At 42.1% G+C, this 13344-nt stretch overlaps 2 protein-coding genes across 11 annotated transcripts in view; one reads left to right on the top strand and one right to left on the bottom strand.

Moving 5' to 3' along the window:
• The window catches only part of LOC311627872 (uncharacterized protein), a 389410-nt gene that overhangs the window by 129914 nt on the left and 246152 nt on the right, over positions 1-13344 (top strand). The window lies entirely within an intron of this gene.
• PPFIA1 (PTPRF interacting protein alpha 1) overlaps positions 1-13344 on the bottom strand; it is a 53497-nt gene that overhangs the window by 39449 nt on the left and 704 nt on the right. For all 10 annotated transcript variants that reach the window (XM_084894532.1, XM_084894529.1, XM_084894533.1 and 7 more), the window contains exons 2-5: positions 12279-12542; positions 1530-1631; positions 1020-1184; positions 353-427 (exon numbers count right to left, since the gene is read on the bottom strand). In XM_084894532.1, coding sequence (XP_084750658.1) covers positions 353-427; positions 1020-1184; positions 1530-1631; positions 12279-12542 — 606 coding nt within the window. The remainder of the gene's footprint in view (positions 1-352; positions 428-1019; positions 1185-1529; positions 1632-12278; positions 12543-13344) is intronic.

Below are 13344 nucleotides of genomic sequence, written 5' to 3' on the forward strand. Positions count from 1 at the left end.
TTGAATATGAGAGTAAAGAACTAAGTAAAGATAGCAAAACTCCTTTTGGAAAAACACAACTATCAACTGTAAACATAGTATAAGAATATATCCATGGGGACGTCAGCCGTCCTGACTATGACCGGATTAGTAGAACCAGAACTCACTCCCTACTGGGCAGGTGGCACTTAGAGAGATCCTGCAACTCTGGAAAGAAAATGCCGCTCACCAGGCTTTACACTGGCCCCAGGGGCTGGTCCTCACTCAGAAAGACAAAAGCATTTGCTATCCACCACCACTGTCTTCATAACTTTTTAAAACTGAGATAAAAACGTAAAACCCTCAATTCAAACCAGGTGATGTGCACACTTACCTCTTTGTGGGTGGCACCCAGCTCTTCTTCCAGCAAACTACACCTTTCAAGTGCTACTCGCAGGCGCTCCCTCACCTGAAAGCAAACAGGGTTGAGGTGTGTGCGTATTTATTTAACGCTTAATGACCGTAACTCTAGTTCACCATCATCGTAACATAACACAACAGTATACCTTAACGTCTTTCATGGTGTTAATGTCAAGAAAAGATGTTTGTTAATAGCTTAATAGCTACATTATGATATACAATTCTTAATAACAAGTCAATATACAGAATGGAATAAGTTTTAAGCCTGGCTGGCATGGCTCAGTGGTTGAGGGTTGACCTATGAATCAGGAGGTCATGGTTTGATTACCAGTCAGGGCACATGCCAGCACTGCAGGCTCGATCCCCAGTGTGGGGCATGCAGGATCAGCCAACCAATGATTCTCTCTCATCATTGATGTTTCTATATTTCTCTAACTTTGCCTTCCTTTCTGAAATCAATAAAAATATATAACAAAACAACAACAACAAATTTAAAACATTTATGCCAACTAATACTTTTTACCTATACAGAACTGTCTCCTCACAGGAAAGTTTTAAGAGTTGAAGTTGTGCCCATACACGATGCCCATTGAGCAATGCAGCACGTGTTCGCGCAGAGAATGGCTGCGGGGCTGCTGTACCTTTTCATCCAGGGCTTTGTGGTGCTCAAACAAGGACTTGAGTGCTTTGAGGACCTCCACCTCACTGGACACGCCTGCCGGGGACTGCGCCTGCCTCTTCACCACCGTCATCCGGAGAGAGCGCTCGTGCCTGGAGACAAGGCACTCTAAATGTTCTAGCAGCAGCTACAAAAAAGGCCAAAATCAAACACATTTAAGGAACACTCTAGTATCGTATTTGAATCTGGAGCAAATAACTCCCTTCACTCTCATGTTAACAAGAGCCTGACTCCCTTCAATTTAGTCTAAAGTCAGAAAGAACCGTCTCCACTGTATTAAAATACCAGTTCTTCTCATCATCAATTTCAAGCCAGGACTGAGAACACTGAACTGATCAAATGCAGTGGAGTCACGGGAATGTTGAAACTGCTTGAAGCCAGACGGAGCAGGTCATCTTTGAGAAGAAAGCCAGTAGCACTGCTCCAGACAGCAACGCCGAGGCCAGTGTGAGAGCACACAGTCCAGACTCACCCTAGTGTTGTTTCTTTCTGCCTTCAGTTCAGCAATCTCCTCTTCCCGCTCAAGCAGCTGCTCCCTGCACACATTGAGCTCTTTAGTAAGTGCTGCAAACTCCTGGAAAACAGGACAGATGCTGTCAAGCTCCCAGGGCTCCCGCAGAGGCAGCCCAGGCCTGGGACAAGGGGTGACCCTCCAGGGAAAGAGGTCACACCCAGAGCCCAGCCCACAGACCACCTCCCTCAGACTGCCTGTCAGGCATTCAATGGAGCGAAACTCCTCTGAAGTAATTAAAATTATCTGCCAACACAACATTTCACTGCATTTTAAGTTTTTCTCTCTAAAGAGAAACAAAGAAGGAACAAAGGTTCACTAAATAATCAATCTGACATTCAAATTACGAAAAATGGTTGATGTAGATGATTCTAGACAATTTGCAAACAGGTGGTATATTCAAGTTCTTGCATAAATTCTTTGAAATCAAAGTCAACTTTACCACAGAAATGACACCAGTCATTAGAACCCGACTTTACAAGGCTAGCCCCCAAGAGCTTGTCTGAGCCCTGACGCAGAACTGAGATGCTTGAAAGAAGCTGTACACAGGTCTTGAAAAGAAGCAAAACCCAGGACTATTCATGCAAACTGGGCACGTGGTCATCCCACCTATAAGAGGTGGGTGGACAGAGACGGAAGGGGTAAGACTTCTGAGTATGCTAGTTCTGTGATTCTGATTTTTGGATCATAATATAAACGTTTTATGTATTTGGAAAAAAACTGTATTCCAAATGAAAAATGCAAACCCTAAAATTAAGAATAAACAAAAACAAATGAACCTAACTGTGCTATCAAATTTTGTGTGGTTATATTATTTCATATTGCTTTAAAACACATTATTCTACCTACACTTGACAGCTGAACAATGGGGAGGGGGTCTGGGGCTGCCCATGCAGTAAAAAATATGCCTGCTTATAACTTTTAACTCTCCAAAAACTTATCTAATCATGACCTACTCTTGACTGAAGCCTTACCGATCAAATAAAGTCAATTAATACATATTTTTATGTTATGTTATATACTGTATGCTTACAATAAAGTAACTTTAAGAAAATAAGTTAAGAAAATTATAAGGAAGAGAAAATACATTTACAGTACCGTATGTGTGTACCAAAAACAAAAAGTGCATATATGTGGGTCTGCACAGTTCAAATCCATTTTGTACAAGGGTCAATTTGCATATATTCTTTTTTTTTAAATTGATTTTAGAGAGAGGCAGGGAGGGAAAGAAAACATTGCTCAGTTGCCTCCCGTACACTTCCCAACTAGAGATGGAATTCGAAACTTTTTAGTAGACAGGAGGACTCTCCAACCAACTGAGCCACACTGGCCAGGGCTGGGCTTCATATATTCTTAAGATATATTTATTCTAAAACTCAAAAAAGCCGAAACCGGTTGGGCTCAGTGAACTGAAAGGTCCCAGGTTAGATTCCAGTCAAGGGCATGTACATTGGTTGTGGGCACATCCCCAGTAGGGGGTGTGCAAGAGGCAGCTGGTCAATGTTTCTCTCTCATCAATGTTCCTAGCTCTCTATCCCTTTCCCTTCCTCTTTGTAAAAGAACCAATAAAATATATTTTAAATAAATAAAACTCAAAAGAATTGTAAAAACAATTCTAAAGCTTGACTCAGTAGGATAATTATAATAATAAGGCACTAAAAATCTAAATAGGATAAAGAAAACAATGTCCCATGGCTGGTTTGGTTCAGTGGTTGGAGCGTCAGCCCAAGAACAGAAGGGTTTTGGGTTTGAATCTGACAAGGACATGTATCTGGGTTGCAGGTTCAATCCCTGACCCAATTGGGGCACATATGGGAAGCAGCCAATCGGTATGACTCACATCCATGCTTCTTTCTCTCTCCACTCACCCCACCTCCTTTCCACTCTCTCTCTCAAAAAAAAAAAAAAAAAAAATCAATGGAATCCCCTGGTGAGATTAGCTAAAAAAATATGAAAAAAATAAGTGACCACTCTAACCAATGTTTCCCATCTTGTGTCCATTTTGCCCCCACCCCAACCCATTCTCTAAGCAGCATAAGCATGACCTAAAAATATCCCAACAAAACTTGTCAATCCCTCCACCTGGCCGTGACACTGTTTAGAAAACCCCCCTCTTTGGCAGGAGGCTTTGCCTGCCCGCCCTGCCCGCCCTCACCTGGTGCACTCCTCCCTTCCATGGTGTGAGCCAGGGCCAAGTTCTTCCTTGCCTCTGGCCTTAGCCCCTGCAGTCACAGTGCTGGGGAAGATCTCACTGCTGGCTTCTCTCAGCCTCTGGACCTCTGACCAATACAGACCCTCCACAGGCCTTCTCTGGGTCACTCCTGGATCCCAATGTGCCATAGACAGCACACCTCATGCAGCCTTGGCTGTGTCTTTTCAATATGTCATCTGTGAAGATACACCTCATAGTCTGCACTTCCATTGAGAAGCAGTTTGATATGCCAACTCTCGAAAGACAGGGGGCTCTGTCTGCCTCTACCATGGTCTCCCATGGATATGGAACTCGGAATCTTAGGGGTTCAACTGAAAGTGGAAGGCTCGCCTGGCCGGTGTGGCTCAGTGGTTGACCATTAACCTATGAACCAGGAGGTCACACTGTTTGATTCCCAATCACGGCATATGCCCAGGCTGCAGGCTCGATCCCCAGTAGGGGTCATGCAAAAGGCAGCCGATCAATGATTCTCTCTCATCATTGATGTTTCTATTCCTCTCTTCCTTCCTCTCTCTGAAATCAATACCCCCCCCCCTTTTTTTTTAAAGAGTGGAAGGCTCTACCTCATGTAGACAATTAAAGGTGTTGACACAGGAAGACAAGGTAAGGGCTGCTTTAAAAAAGATGGCAGGTTGTGCAAATGGGCCAGAGCTACTTGGAAAGGATATATTTAACCATTGCATTAACTAGAAACCATGGCAATAAGCACCGTCTCCTGAGCGAGGTTCTGCCAAGTCAGTGAGGCACACCAGGGGGACCATCGTAACAGCCTACCCCCAGCGAGGAGGCCCTGACTAACCACACCCTGATTAGGAGGGGGTCTCCCTAAACTCTGTGCTGACTGAAGCTCAGCCCGTGCTGGACTGCCGTGTGGAAAGCCCTGCAAACGGAATTCCAGTTGAGCACTGCACCTCTGGCTGTGACCCCCGGGGCCCCTCCACCGGCCCCTAGCAGCATACACTTCCCTTGGGGGGCGGGAGCCGCACTCCCCAATGTTCGGGAGCGTTTCTACCCCCGTTCTTGTCTCCCCAGCATCAGAGTTTTCCAGATCTCATCCTCCCAACCAGTCTGCTTCCACTGCTTCCCTTTCCAGTCCACCCAGCACACCTGATACTGCCACCAGCTTCCCCTAAACCTCTGCTGTGACAATCCACACATCTGATGCAAGTAGGCTTACTTCTCACTAAGTTGTGACCGCCCCCCGCCCCCAATATATTTTTATTGATTTCAGAGAGAGGAAGGGAAAGGGACAGAAAGATAGGAACATTAATGATGAGAGAACATTGATCGGCTGCCTCCTGCATGTCTCCCCACTGGAGATCAATGTGCCCTGACAAGAACTGAACTTTGACCTCCTGGTTCATGGGTCCATGCTCAACCACTGAGCAACACTGACCCGGCTGAGTTGTGATTTTTAAGACCTTGTTCAGGACTGGCCAGTGTGGCTAAGTGACCGGGGCTGTCCCATGCCTCAGGTCACAGGTTCAATTCCCAGGCAGGGCACATGCCCAGCTGCAGGTTTGTTCCTGGTCAGGGTGAATACGGGAGGCAGCTGATCGATGTTTCTCTCTCACATTGATATTTTTTTCTCTCCCTCACTCTCCAAAATGCATTAAAACATTTTAAAAAGAAATATACACTCCTGTCTCAGGGATTAGCAGATACTGGGAGAGAGGCGGGCAAAATTTGGGGTCCCACCCAATACTCGACCTGAACAATCGGATTCTCTCCTCTGTTTCATATACTAGAGTTCTCTGAGAGAAATGTGTTTCAAAAATCTCCTTTGTTGCTTTCAAACAAATCTGATCTGATATACATACAACACTGCTTTCCCACCAATACTCATTATTTTCCAGTACCCAAGGAAGAGTTCACAAAAAGGAATATATGCTGGGTCCCCATCAGGCAAGCTCAACACATCTCCAAGGACTGAAATAATGCAGTCTACTCAGGAGCTGCAGTGGATTGACAGTTTATGTCCCCTCCAAGTCCTCGCCCCGCCCCAAGGTGACGGTGTGAGAAGGCAGGGACTTTGGGAGGGGATGGGTCATGAGTGAACAGTCCTTAGCCCCTGTCACTATGTGAGGACAGTGAGACGCTGGCCATCTATACACCAGGAAGCAGGCTCTCACCAACATCAAATCTGCTGGCACCGTGACCTTGGACTTCCCAGTCTCCAGACCATGAGAAATAAATTCTGTTGTTTATAAGACAGCTAGTCTATGGTGCCTGAAAAGACTAAGACAGTATCTTCATGAAATTAAGTTAGAAATCAACTCAAAGATAGACTATCCCCCAAACATTGGGAAGCAGTATACTTTCTAAAAACTTTATGACAAAAAAAAAAGATACTACAATGAGAAAATTTTAAATATTTTAATATGTTTTTACTGATTTTTTTTTTTTTTTTTTTTTTTTTGAGAGAGAGAGAGAGAGGGAGGGATGGAGAAAGGGAGAGGGAGAGATAGAAACATGGATGAGAGAGAAACACCAACATTGATCAGCTGCCTCTTGTACAACCCCTGCTGGGGATCAGCCCAAAACCCAGGCATATGCTTTGACTAGGAATTGAATGGGTGACATCCTGGTTCATGGGTCGATGCTCAACCACTGAGCTACACCATTTAATATTTTTACTTAAAAGAATAAAAATTGGGCTTATCAAAACTTGTGGAGCCGAAACCGGTTTGGCTCAATGGATAGAGCGTCGGCTTGGTGACTGAAAGGTCCCGGGTTCGATTCCAGTCAAGGACATGTACCTTGGTTGCAGACAGATCCCCAGTAGGGGGTGTGCAAGAGGCAGCTGATCGATGACTCTCTCATCGATGTTTCTAACTCTGTATCTCTCTCCCTGTCTGTACAAAATCAATAAAATATATTTATTTAAAAAAATAAATTAATTAATTAAAAAAAACTAAAAAAAACTTGTGGAATGCAACTAAAAGTGTGCTTAGAGGGAAACTTACAGTCTTAAACACGTATTGGAAAAGAAGAAAAGCTAATCAATTAAGCATCTATCTCAAGAAACTAGAAAAAAGAACAACAAATAAAAAGTAAATGGAAGGAAAAAAAATTAATGAAGCCCTAACTGATTTGGTTTAGTGGGTCCCAGGTTCAATTCCGATTAAGGGCATGTACCTTTGTTGCAAGCACATCCCTGGTGGGGGTGTGTGCAAGAGGCAGCAGATCGATGTTTCTCTCTCATCGGTGTTTCTAATTCTCTATCCCTCTCCCCACCTCTCTGTAAAATAAATAAATAAATATCAATAAAATATATTTAAAAAATTAATGAAATAGAAAACAAATATTACATAGGAAAAAAAATCGATAAAGCCAAAAGATGGTTCTCTGAAAAGGTTAATACAATTGATAAACCCTTAGCAAGACCAGCAAGAAAAAGAAATAAAGCACAGTGACCAATATCAAATAATTGTAAAGGGGACATGAGCCACTTTACACTCACTAACCGAACAATTCGGGTGAACTGAATGAATTCCTAGATAGACACAAGAAACAGAAAATAAGAAAATTCCTACTTCCGTGTAAGAAAATGAATCTGAAATTAAAGCCTTCTCACACACAAAAACAAACCCTATACCAGCTTCTCCCAAAAATCTAAAGGAAAAGAACACCAATCTCACAGGAACTCTCCGGGAACCCAGGAGGAACACTTCCACCTTGCTTTCTGCGACCAGCATAACCCTGATTAAACCCAACAAAAATAATGGACTGTAAACCCAGGGCTTGAAAATATGTACAGGTACGGTATTTAGCGTCAGAGACACTCAGTGCAGAGAAGTGTTGGATGCTACAGATCCATCATGATCCCATAGTTTCAATTATAATTTACTTGCACGGCTACACTGTTTTTGCTTGACTCTTTACAAGATACGTTTCTTGGCTCCCAATTAGGTTTTCAATGAGGATGTAACAAAATAAAAATTTTGAGACTAGAAATTGTTCTTTTTAAAAACTGAAATAAGTTCATTCCTAGTTAATTTTAATAGAGGCATAAAATTTTATTGGGCAAGAAGATAATATACATGTATTGAAACATAATACTTCTTTGAACTTCATTAGTCTTTCATATACTCATTTCTATTTAATTATAACTAAATCACCATCATTTATTGCCAAGTTGGAAACTGTCAAATACATACTTTCAATAAAGGCAATTCAAAAAAGTAAAATTACAGACCAATTTCTCATGAATGCCGATGAAATAATTCTAAAATATATTAACAACAACAAAAACAGTGAAAGAAGAATACACTGAGGTCAGGTTGAGATTATTACAGAATTTCAAAAAAAATTTTTAAGTTAAACCACCACATAAAAGAAAAATTACTTGATACAAACTGATGGTCACCAGATGAGCAGGGAAGGCAGAGAGTGGAGGCTGGGTGAAAGGGGGGAAGGGATTAATATGTATGAATTGCCAGTTACAAAAATAGTCATCAAGTATAGCATAGGGAATACGGTCAATAATATTGTGGGAACTATGAATAGTACCAAATAGGTACTAGACTTATGGGGGAATATCACTCTGTAAGTTATGTAAGTATCTAACCACCATACTATATCCCTAAAATTAATAATATTACATGTCAACTGTAACTGAAAAATTTTAAAGTAAAAAATGTTAACATAATAACTTAATTCATTATTTTAAAAATGCTTAGCAAATTAAAAATAGAGAATTTTTAAATTTGGATAAAAATATATAAAAAGAAGCTACATCAAATATCACTGGTAAAATACAAAATGCTTTCCCTCTGATATTGGTAAGCGACCCAAGGAAACCTATTCTCATCACTTCTACTTGACACTGTACTGGAGATCTTAGCCAGCACAATAAGGCAAGAAAAAGAAAAATGGGTATAGCACTGGGAAAGAAAAAAAAAGAAAGTGTTGTTTGCAGACACAATATGTATGCATATAAAATACAAGAATTTTTATTAGAAATATATTTAGCAAGTGAATATCCAAAAAGTTCTATCTCTATATACCAGTAATACACAACTGCATAATTTAATTCGTAAAGATATAATTTAATGGCATCAAAAATATCAAATACCTATGAATAAATTATAAACATGTATTAAATATACACAGAAAACTGTAAAATACTAAGACATGTTAAAGAAGATCTAAATAAATGGTAGGCGATATTGTGTTGATGGATTATAAGACCAATATTAAAAAGATGTCAGTACTCCCCACGTTGGTCTACAGATTTAATGCAATCTCAATTAAAATCCCAGCACATTTTTTGGGGAGAGACTGCCAAATAGACCCTAAAATTTACCTGAAAACACAAAGGGTCAAAATTAGTTAGGTAAACATGCATCAGAGCAAAGCTGAAGGACTTCAATTACCAGCTATCAAGACTGACTAAATCTACAGTAAGTTAGACAGTGTGGCATTTGTGCAAAAACAACCAAAGATCAAGGGCACAGTCACATTTACAGTGACTGGATTTATGACAGAGACGACACTGCAGTGCACTAGGGAAGGATGGTCTTCTTAATAAACTGTGGTGTCACTTGGATATCCATATATTTCACGTGGGGAAGGATCTTGGCCCCTATCTCACACCATAAACAAAAATCAATTTAAGATGGATTACAGATCTAAATGTGACAGATAAAACAAGAAAGCTTTCACAGGAAAACACCTTCATGAACTTCATGTTATCATGCAATGAACCAAGAGCATCAATTGGGACATTAAAATGAAAACTTATCAAAAGACACCACTGAGAGAGTGAAGAGACAAACACAAGAAAGTAAAAGAAAACCGGCCATACAAATATGCACTCAACACCCACCAGACAGCGAGAATAAAAGAACTGATGAGACCACGCTCAGAACCACTGATTGCTCACACACTGCAGGTGGTACAAACTGGTACCAACACCACTCAGGGCAGTGTGTACCGAGGCTGATCAAATGCACACCACTGCTTGTCACTCCTCTGAACACACCTAATAGGAATGTACACAGATCTGCACCCACAAACAAGCAAGGATATCCAGGGCAGCGTTTACAAAAACTAGGAACAACCCAGATACCCACAAACAGTAGAAAGAGTAAGTTATGACAGCCCTGGCTGGTGTGGCTCAGTGGGTTAAAGCTGTATCCCATGCACTGGAAGATCATGCCTAACAATCGATGTCTCTCTCTCACATCAATGTTTCTCTCTCCCTTCCTCCCTCTCTAATGGTATATTCATTCATATATTGGGTTACTAGACAGCAGATGAGAATAAACAAAGCTACGTAAGAAAACGTGGATGGATCTCACATACAATGTTGAATGAAAGAATCAAGAAACAAAATATACCTATTACTTTACTGCATTTATAAAAAGTCAAGAACATGCCAAAGCAATCATCACCAAAAGTCAAAAGCGGGCAGGCTGGTGTGGCTCAATGGTTGAACATCGACCTATGACCAGGAGGTAACGATTCGATTCCTGGTGAGGCCATATGCCCTGGTTGCAGGCTCCATCCCATGTGGATTGTGCAGGAGGCAGCATATCAATGACTCTCTCAGATCATTGATGTTTCTATTTCTCTTTCCCCCTTCCTCTCTGAAATCAATAAAAATATTTAAAAAAAGGAAAAAGTCAAGACCGTCATTTTCTACTGATATTTGTTTTATATATTGGGATTCTGAATACAAGTTTTCTTGAAGAAAGAGTTCTTATGGTTTAAAAAAAACTGAAAACCACTGGAACAAATAAAATGAAAAATCCTTCCAAAAAATGGGGAGGGGGGGGAAGTTAACTTTGGGGGACAATTTCTGGGAGCAGGTAGGAGGGGCTTCTGGGAACGTGGTAATGTTCTGTTTCTTGATCTAGTGGTGGTTACAAGAGTGTGTTCACTTTGTGAAGAATTCAGAGATGTACACTTATGACGTGAGTTTTCCTGGTGTATGTTATATTCAGATTTTGAAGTATATACTTGCCTACATAATGTGCCAGAACAAATGTACTTATCTGATTCATATGCCTCCGATCTGGCTACACTGTTAACCACCGAACAGGAGATAAATGCCAAGAAAGGAAAGCATCCAAAGCACATTTACATGATGGTTCCTGTGTTTCTGAAATGCTGGCCCCGGGCGCTTAGGTGTTGAGGTGACTGTGTGACACCATCTCTACCTAATGAGGCACTTCCAGGTTACCACACTGAGCAGTAGTTAGAAACAAACCATTGAGCAACGGTCTCACCCCACTGGTGGGACAACCCCTTGTACTGCACAAACTCCGGTCCCTTCCCTGTTGTGTCCTTGTGCTCCTTTAAAAAAACTAGCTCACCAAATATGTGCTAAGTATTTGACATACACCTCAAATTACATTAAAACAATCACACACACAAAGCAACACAACTGAAAACATTTACAAATACACTAAAATCTGGCAAGAGATAACACGACCAATCCTTTTAAGCTTCGGGTAATAAAATCTGACCTAAATAAAATTGGTAATTTAGAGGACTGGAATGAGAAAAAACTTAATGATTCTCTAATCCAAAAAGGAAATATTATAGCACTAACATTAAATTATTGCTGCTAAAAAAGAAAGCCAAATGTTAGACTTATCAATCTTTCAGGGCAGCTGACTAAAGCCAAGAAACGCATTAAGGCCAGTAATTATTCATTCACTAATTCAGCGCTGCAGACCCACCACGAGAGCATCAGTGTGTGCCTATTCAGGGCTGCCTGAAAGCACCATCAAGGCAGCTCTTATGAATAAGTAAAACGGCACCTAGACAGCTCTCACACACCCCAGTCACTTTCCTCTCTCCCACCACGCTGTGCCTTTTACCTTACATTCCCGTTGCCATTTTCTCCCTTCACCTATCATTAAACCCTCATTCAGCTCCGTAATAAACGGGTTTGAAACGCTGGTCCAAACGTAACATACTTAAATGAACAACTGTAGCTTTGGAATTCTCATGTGCCAAGGAGAACGTTCCAAAGGAATCAGCCCAGCCTTCTATTTCCTAGAACAAGTTTCATCTACAACAGGCAGGTGTCCTGATAAACGTGGGCTGGACAAGCATTTTCCTGCAAAACCAAACCTTTTTGTCCACTCATTTTGCTACAATCCACGGGAAATACCCATTTAACAAGAAATGGCTGAAGGCGAGCGATCAAAAGGCACCACATAGCTTGATTGTTCCAAGGTCCTTATTCAAACACTTTGGGAGCACCACCCCAAATCCAGTTCCTCCTGCCGCCCCGAAGGAAGGAACGAGAGTAAGAGGTGTTTTCACAGGACTGCAGAGGGGCAGAACCTTTTTCCCTGAGGAGTTTAATCCTCAGGACCTTGCTCTATAGCTCTTACAAACACCAGAACCCCATCAGCTCACAAATGGTTAGGCTGAGTACGCATCTAAAAATACCGACGCCATCAGGATGACCTCACAGAGGTGACCCCACTTAGGAGACACCGATCTGTAAAGCTGCGGGGAGGGAAGAGCATCCGTACCTGCGGAAGTGCGGTGTTGAGCTGCCTCTGCAAGGAATCTCTTTCATGGCCAACCTCGTGCAATTTCCCCTGGGTTAGCGCCAGTGTCTCCTGAGTCTCTCTCAGCGTCTCCAGAAGGCGGTCCTTCTCCTCCAGCATGGACACCATCAACTGTTCAAAATGCGAATCTGCATCTGGCTGCGAAGGCGAGCCGGACCCATGGCTCCCACTTCCTCCCGGGGGGCCTTCTGCTTCGCTGATGGTTGGCATCACCTCGCACATCATCTTGAAAGAAAAGACCCAGAATACATACAGTCAGTAAGTGCAGAGTAAGGCCTCTGACAGAGCCGCGACTTTATAGCTACCTGTCGTTAATAAATGAAAGGCCGACAGCCTTATTCTCGGATCTGATTGTTAAGCTCTGAGCATGACAAACTGGGAAAGCACACACATGCAAACCACAAGATGAAGAATACATTAACAGACAAGGATCCATAAAGGACATAAAGAGCAGACCCTTGGTATTTTATTTGCCAAGCTGTCTTTTCTAGATGTTGAAAACACGTGTGCTTCTGTAACCTGTTTTTTTTTTTTTTTCTTCTTTCCTATTTCCCGGTAGGGGAAAGAAAGTCGAAACACACGCCACCCAATCAGTCTTCAGGAAAAGCCCAGGAGCACACACAGCCAGTAAAACGGACAAGTACAAATCCACCAGGCATCTTACAGGAATGTGTGCAGTCAGCTCCTGGGAAAGGACTGACTGCTCCCTGAATTCTTGGGCTGGATTTGGGGAGCGCTAAAAGGCCTGGGTTCCTTAGGGGCTGGGAGACATGTTTTTCAATGGCTGCAATGGTTGTGGTCCGACAATCTAACTTACGTAAGTGACCAGACCAAAAAAATAAATAAAAAAATTCCACAATGGAAATATAGCAGGTCAATACAGCCGTGACGGCTAGGAAAGAAAAGTGAAAGGTGAGATTATGAGAGGCTATTAAGTGTCTCAAATATAACGAGGGGCCCAGGGAAAGGAGGGCCGGTGCCCGAAGCTGCGGGCGGTATTCCCGGCTCCGCAGACCCCCGAGAGGGA

The sequence above is a fragment of the Pipistrellus hanaki genome (genome assembly GCF_964339955.1).
Source record: "Pipistrellus hanaki genome assembly, chromosome: 9".
Lineage (NCBI taxonomy): Eukaryota > Metazoa > Chordata > Mammalia > Chiroptera > Vespertilionidae > Pipistrellus > Pipistrellus hanaki.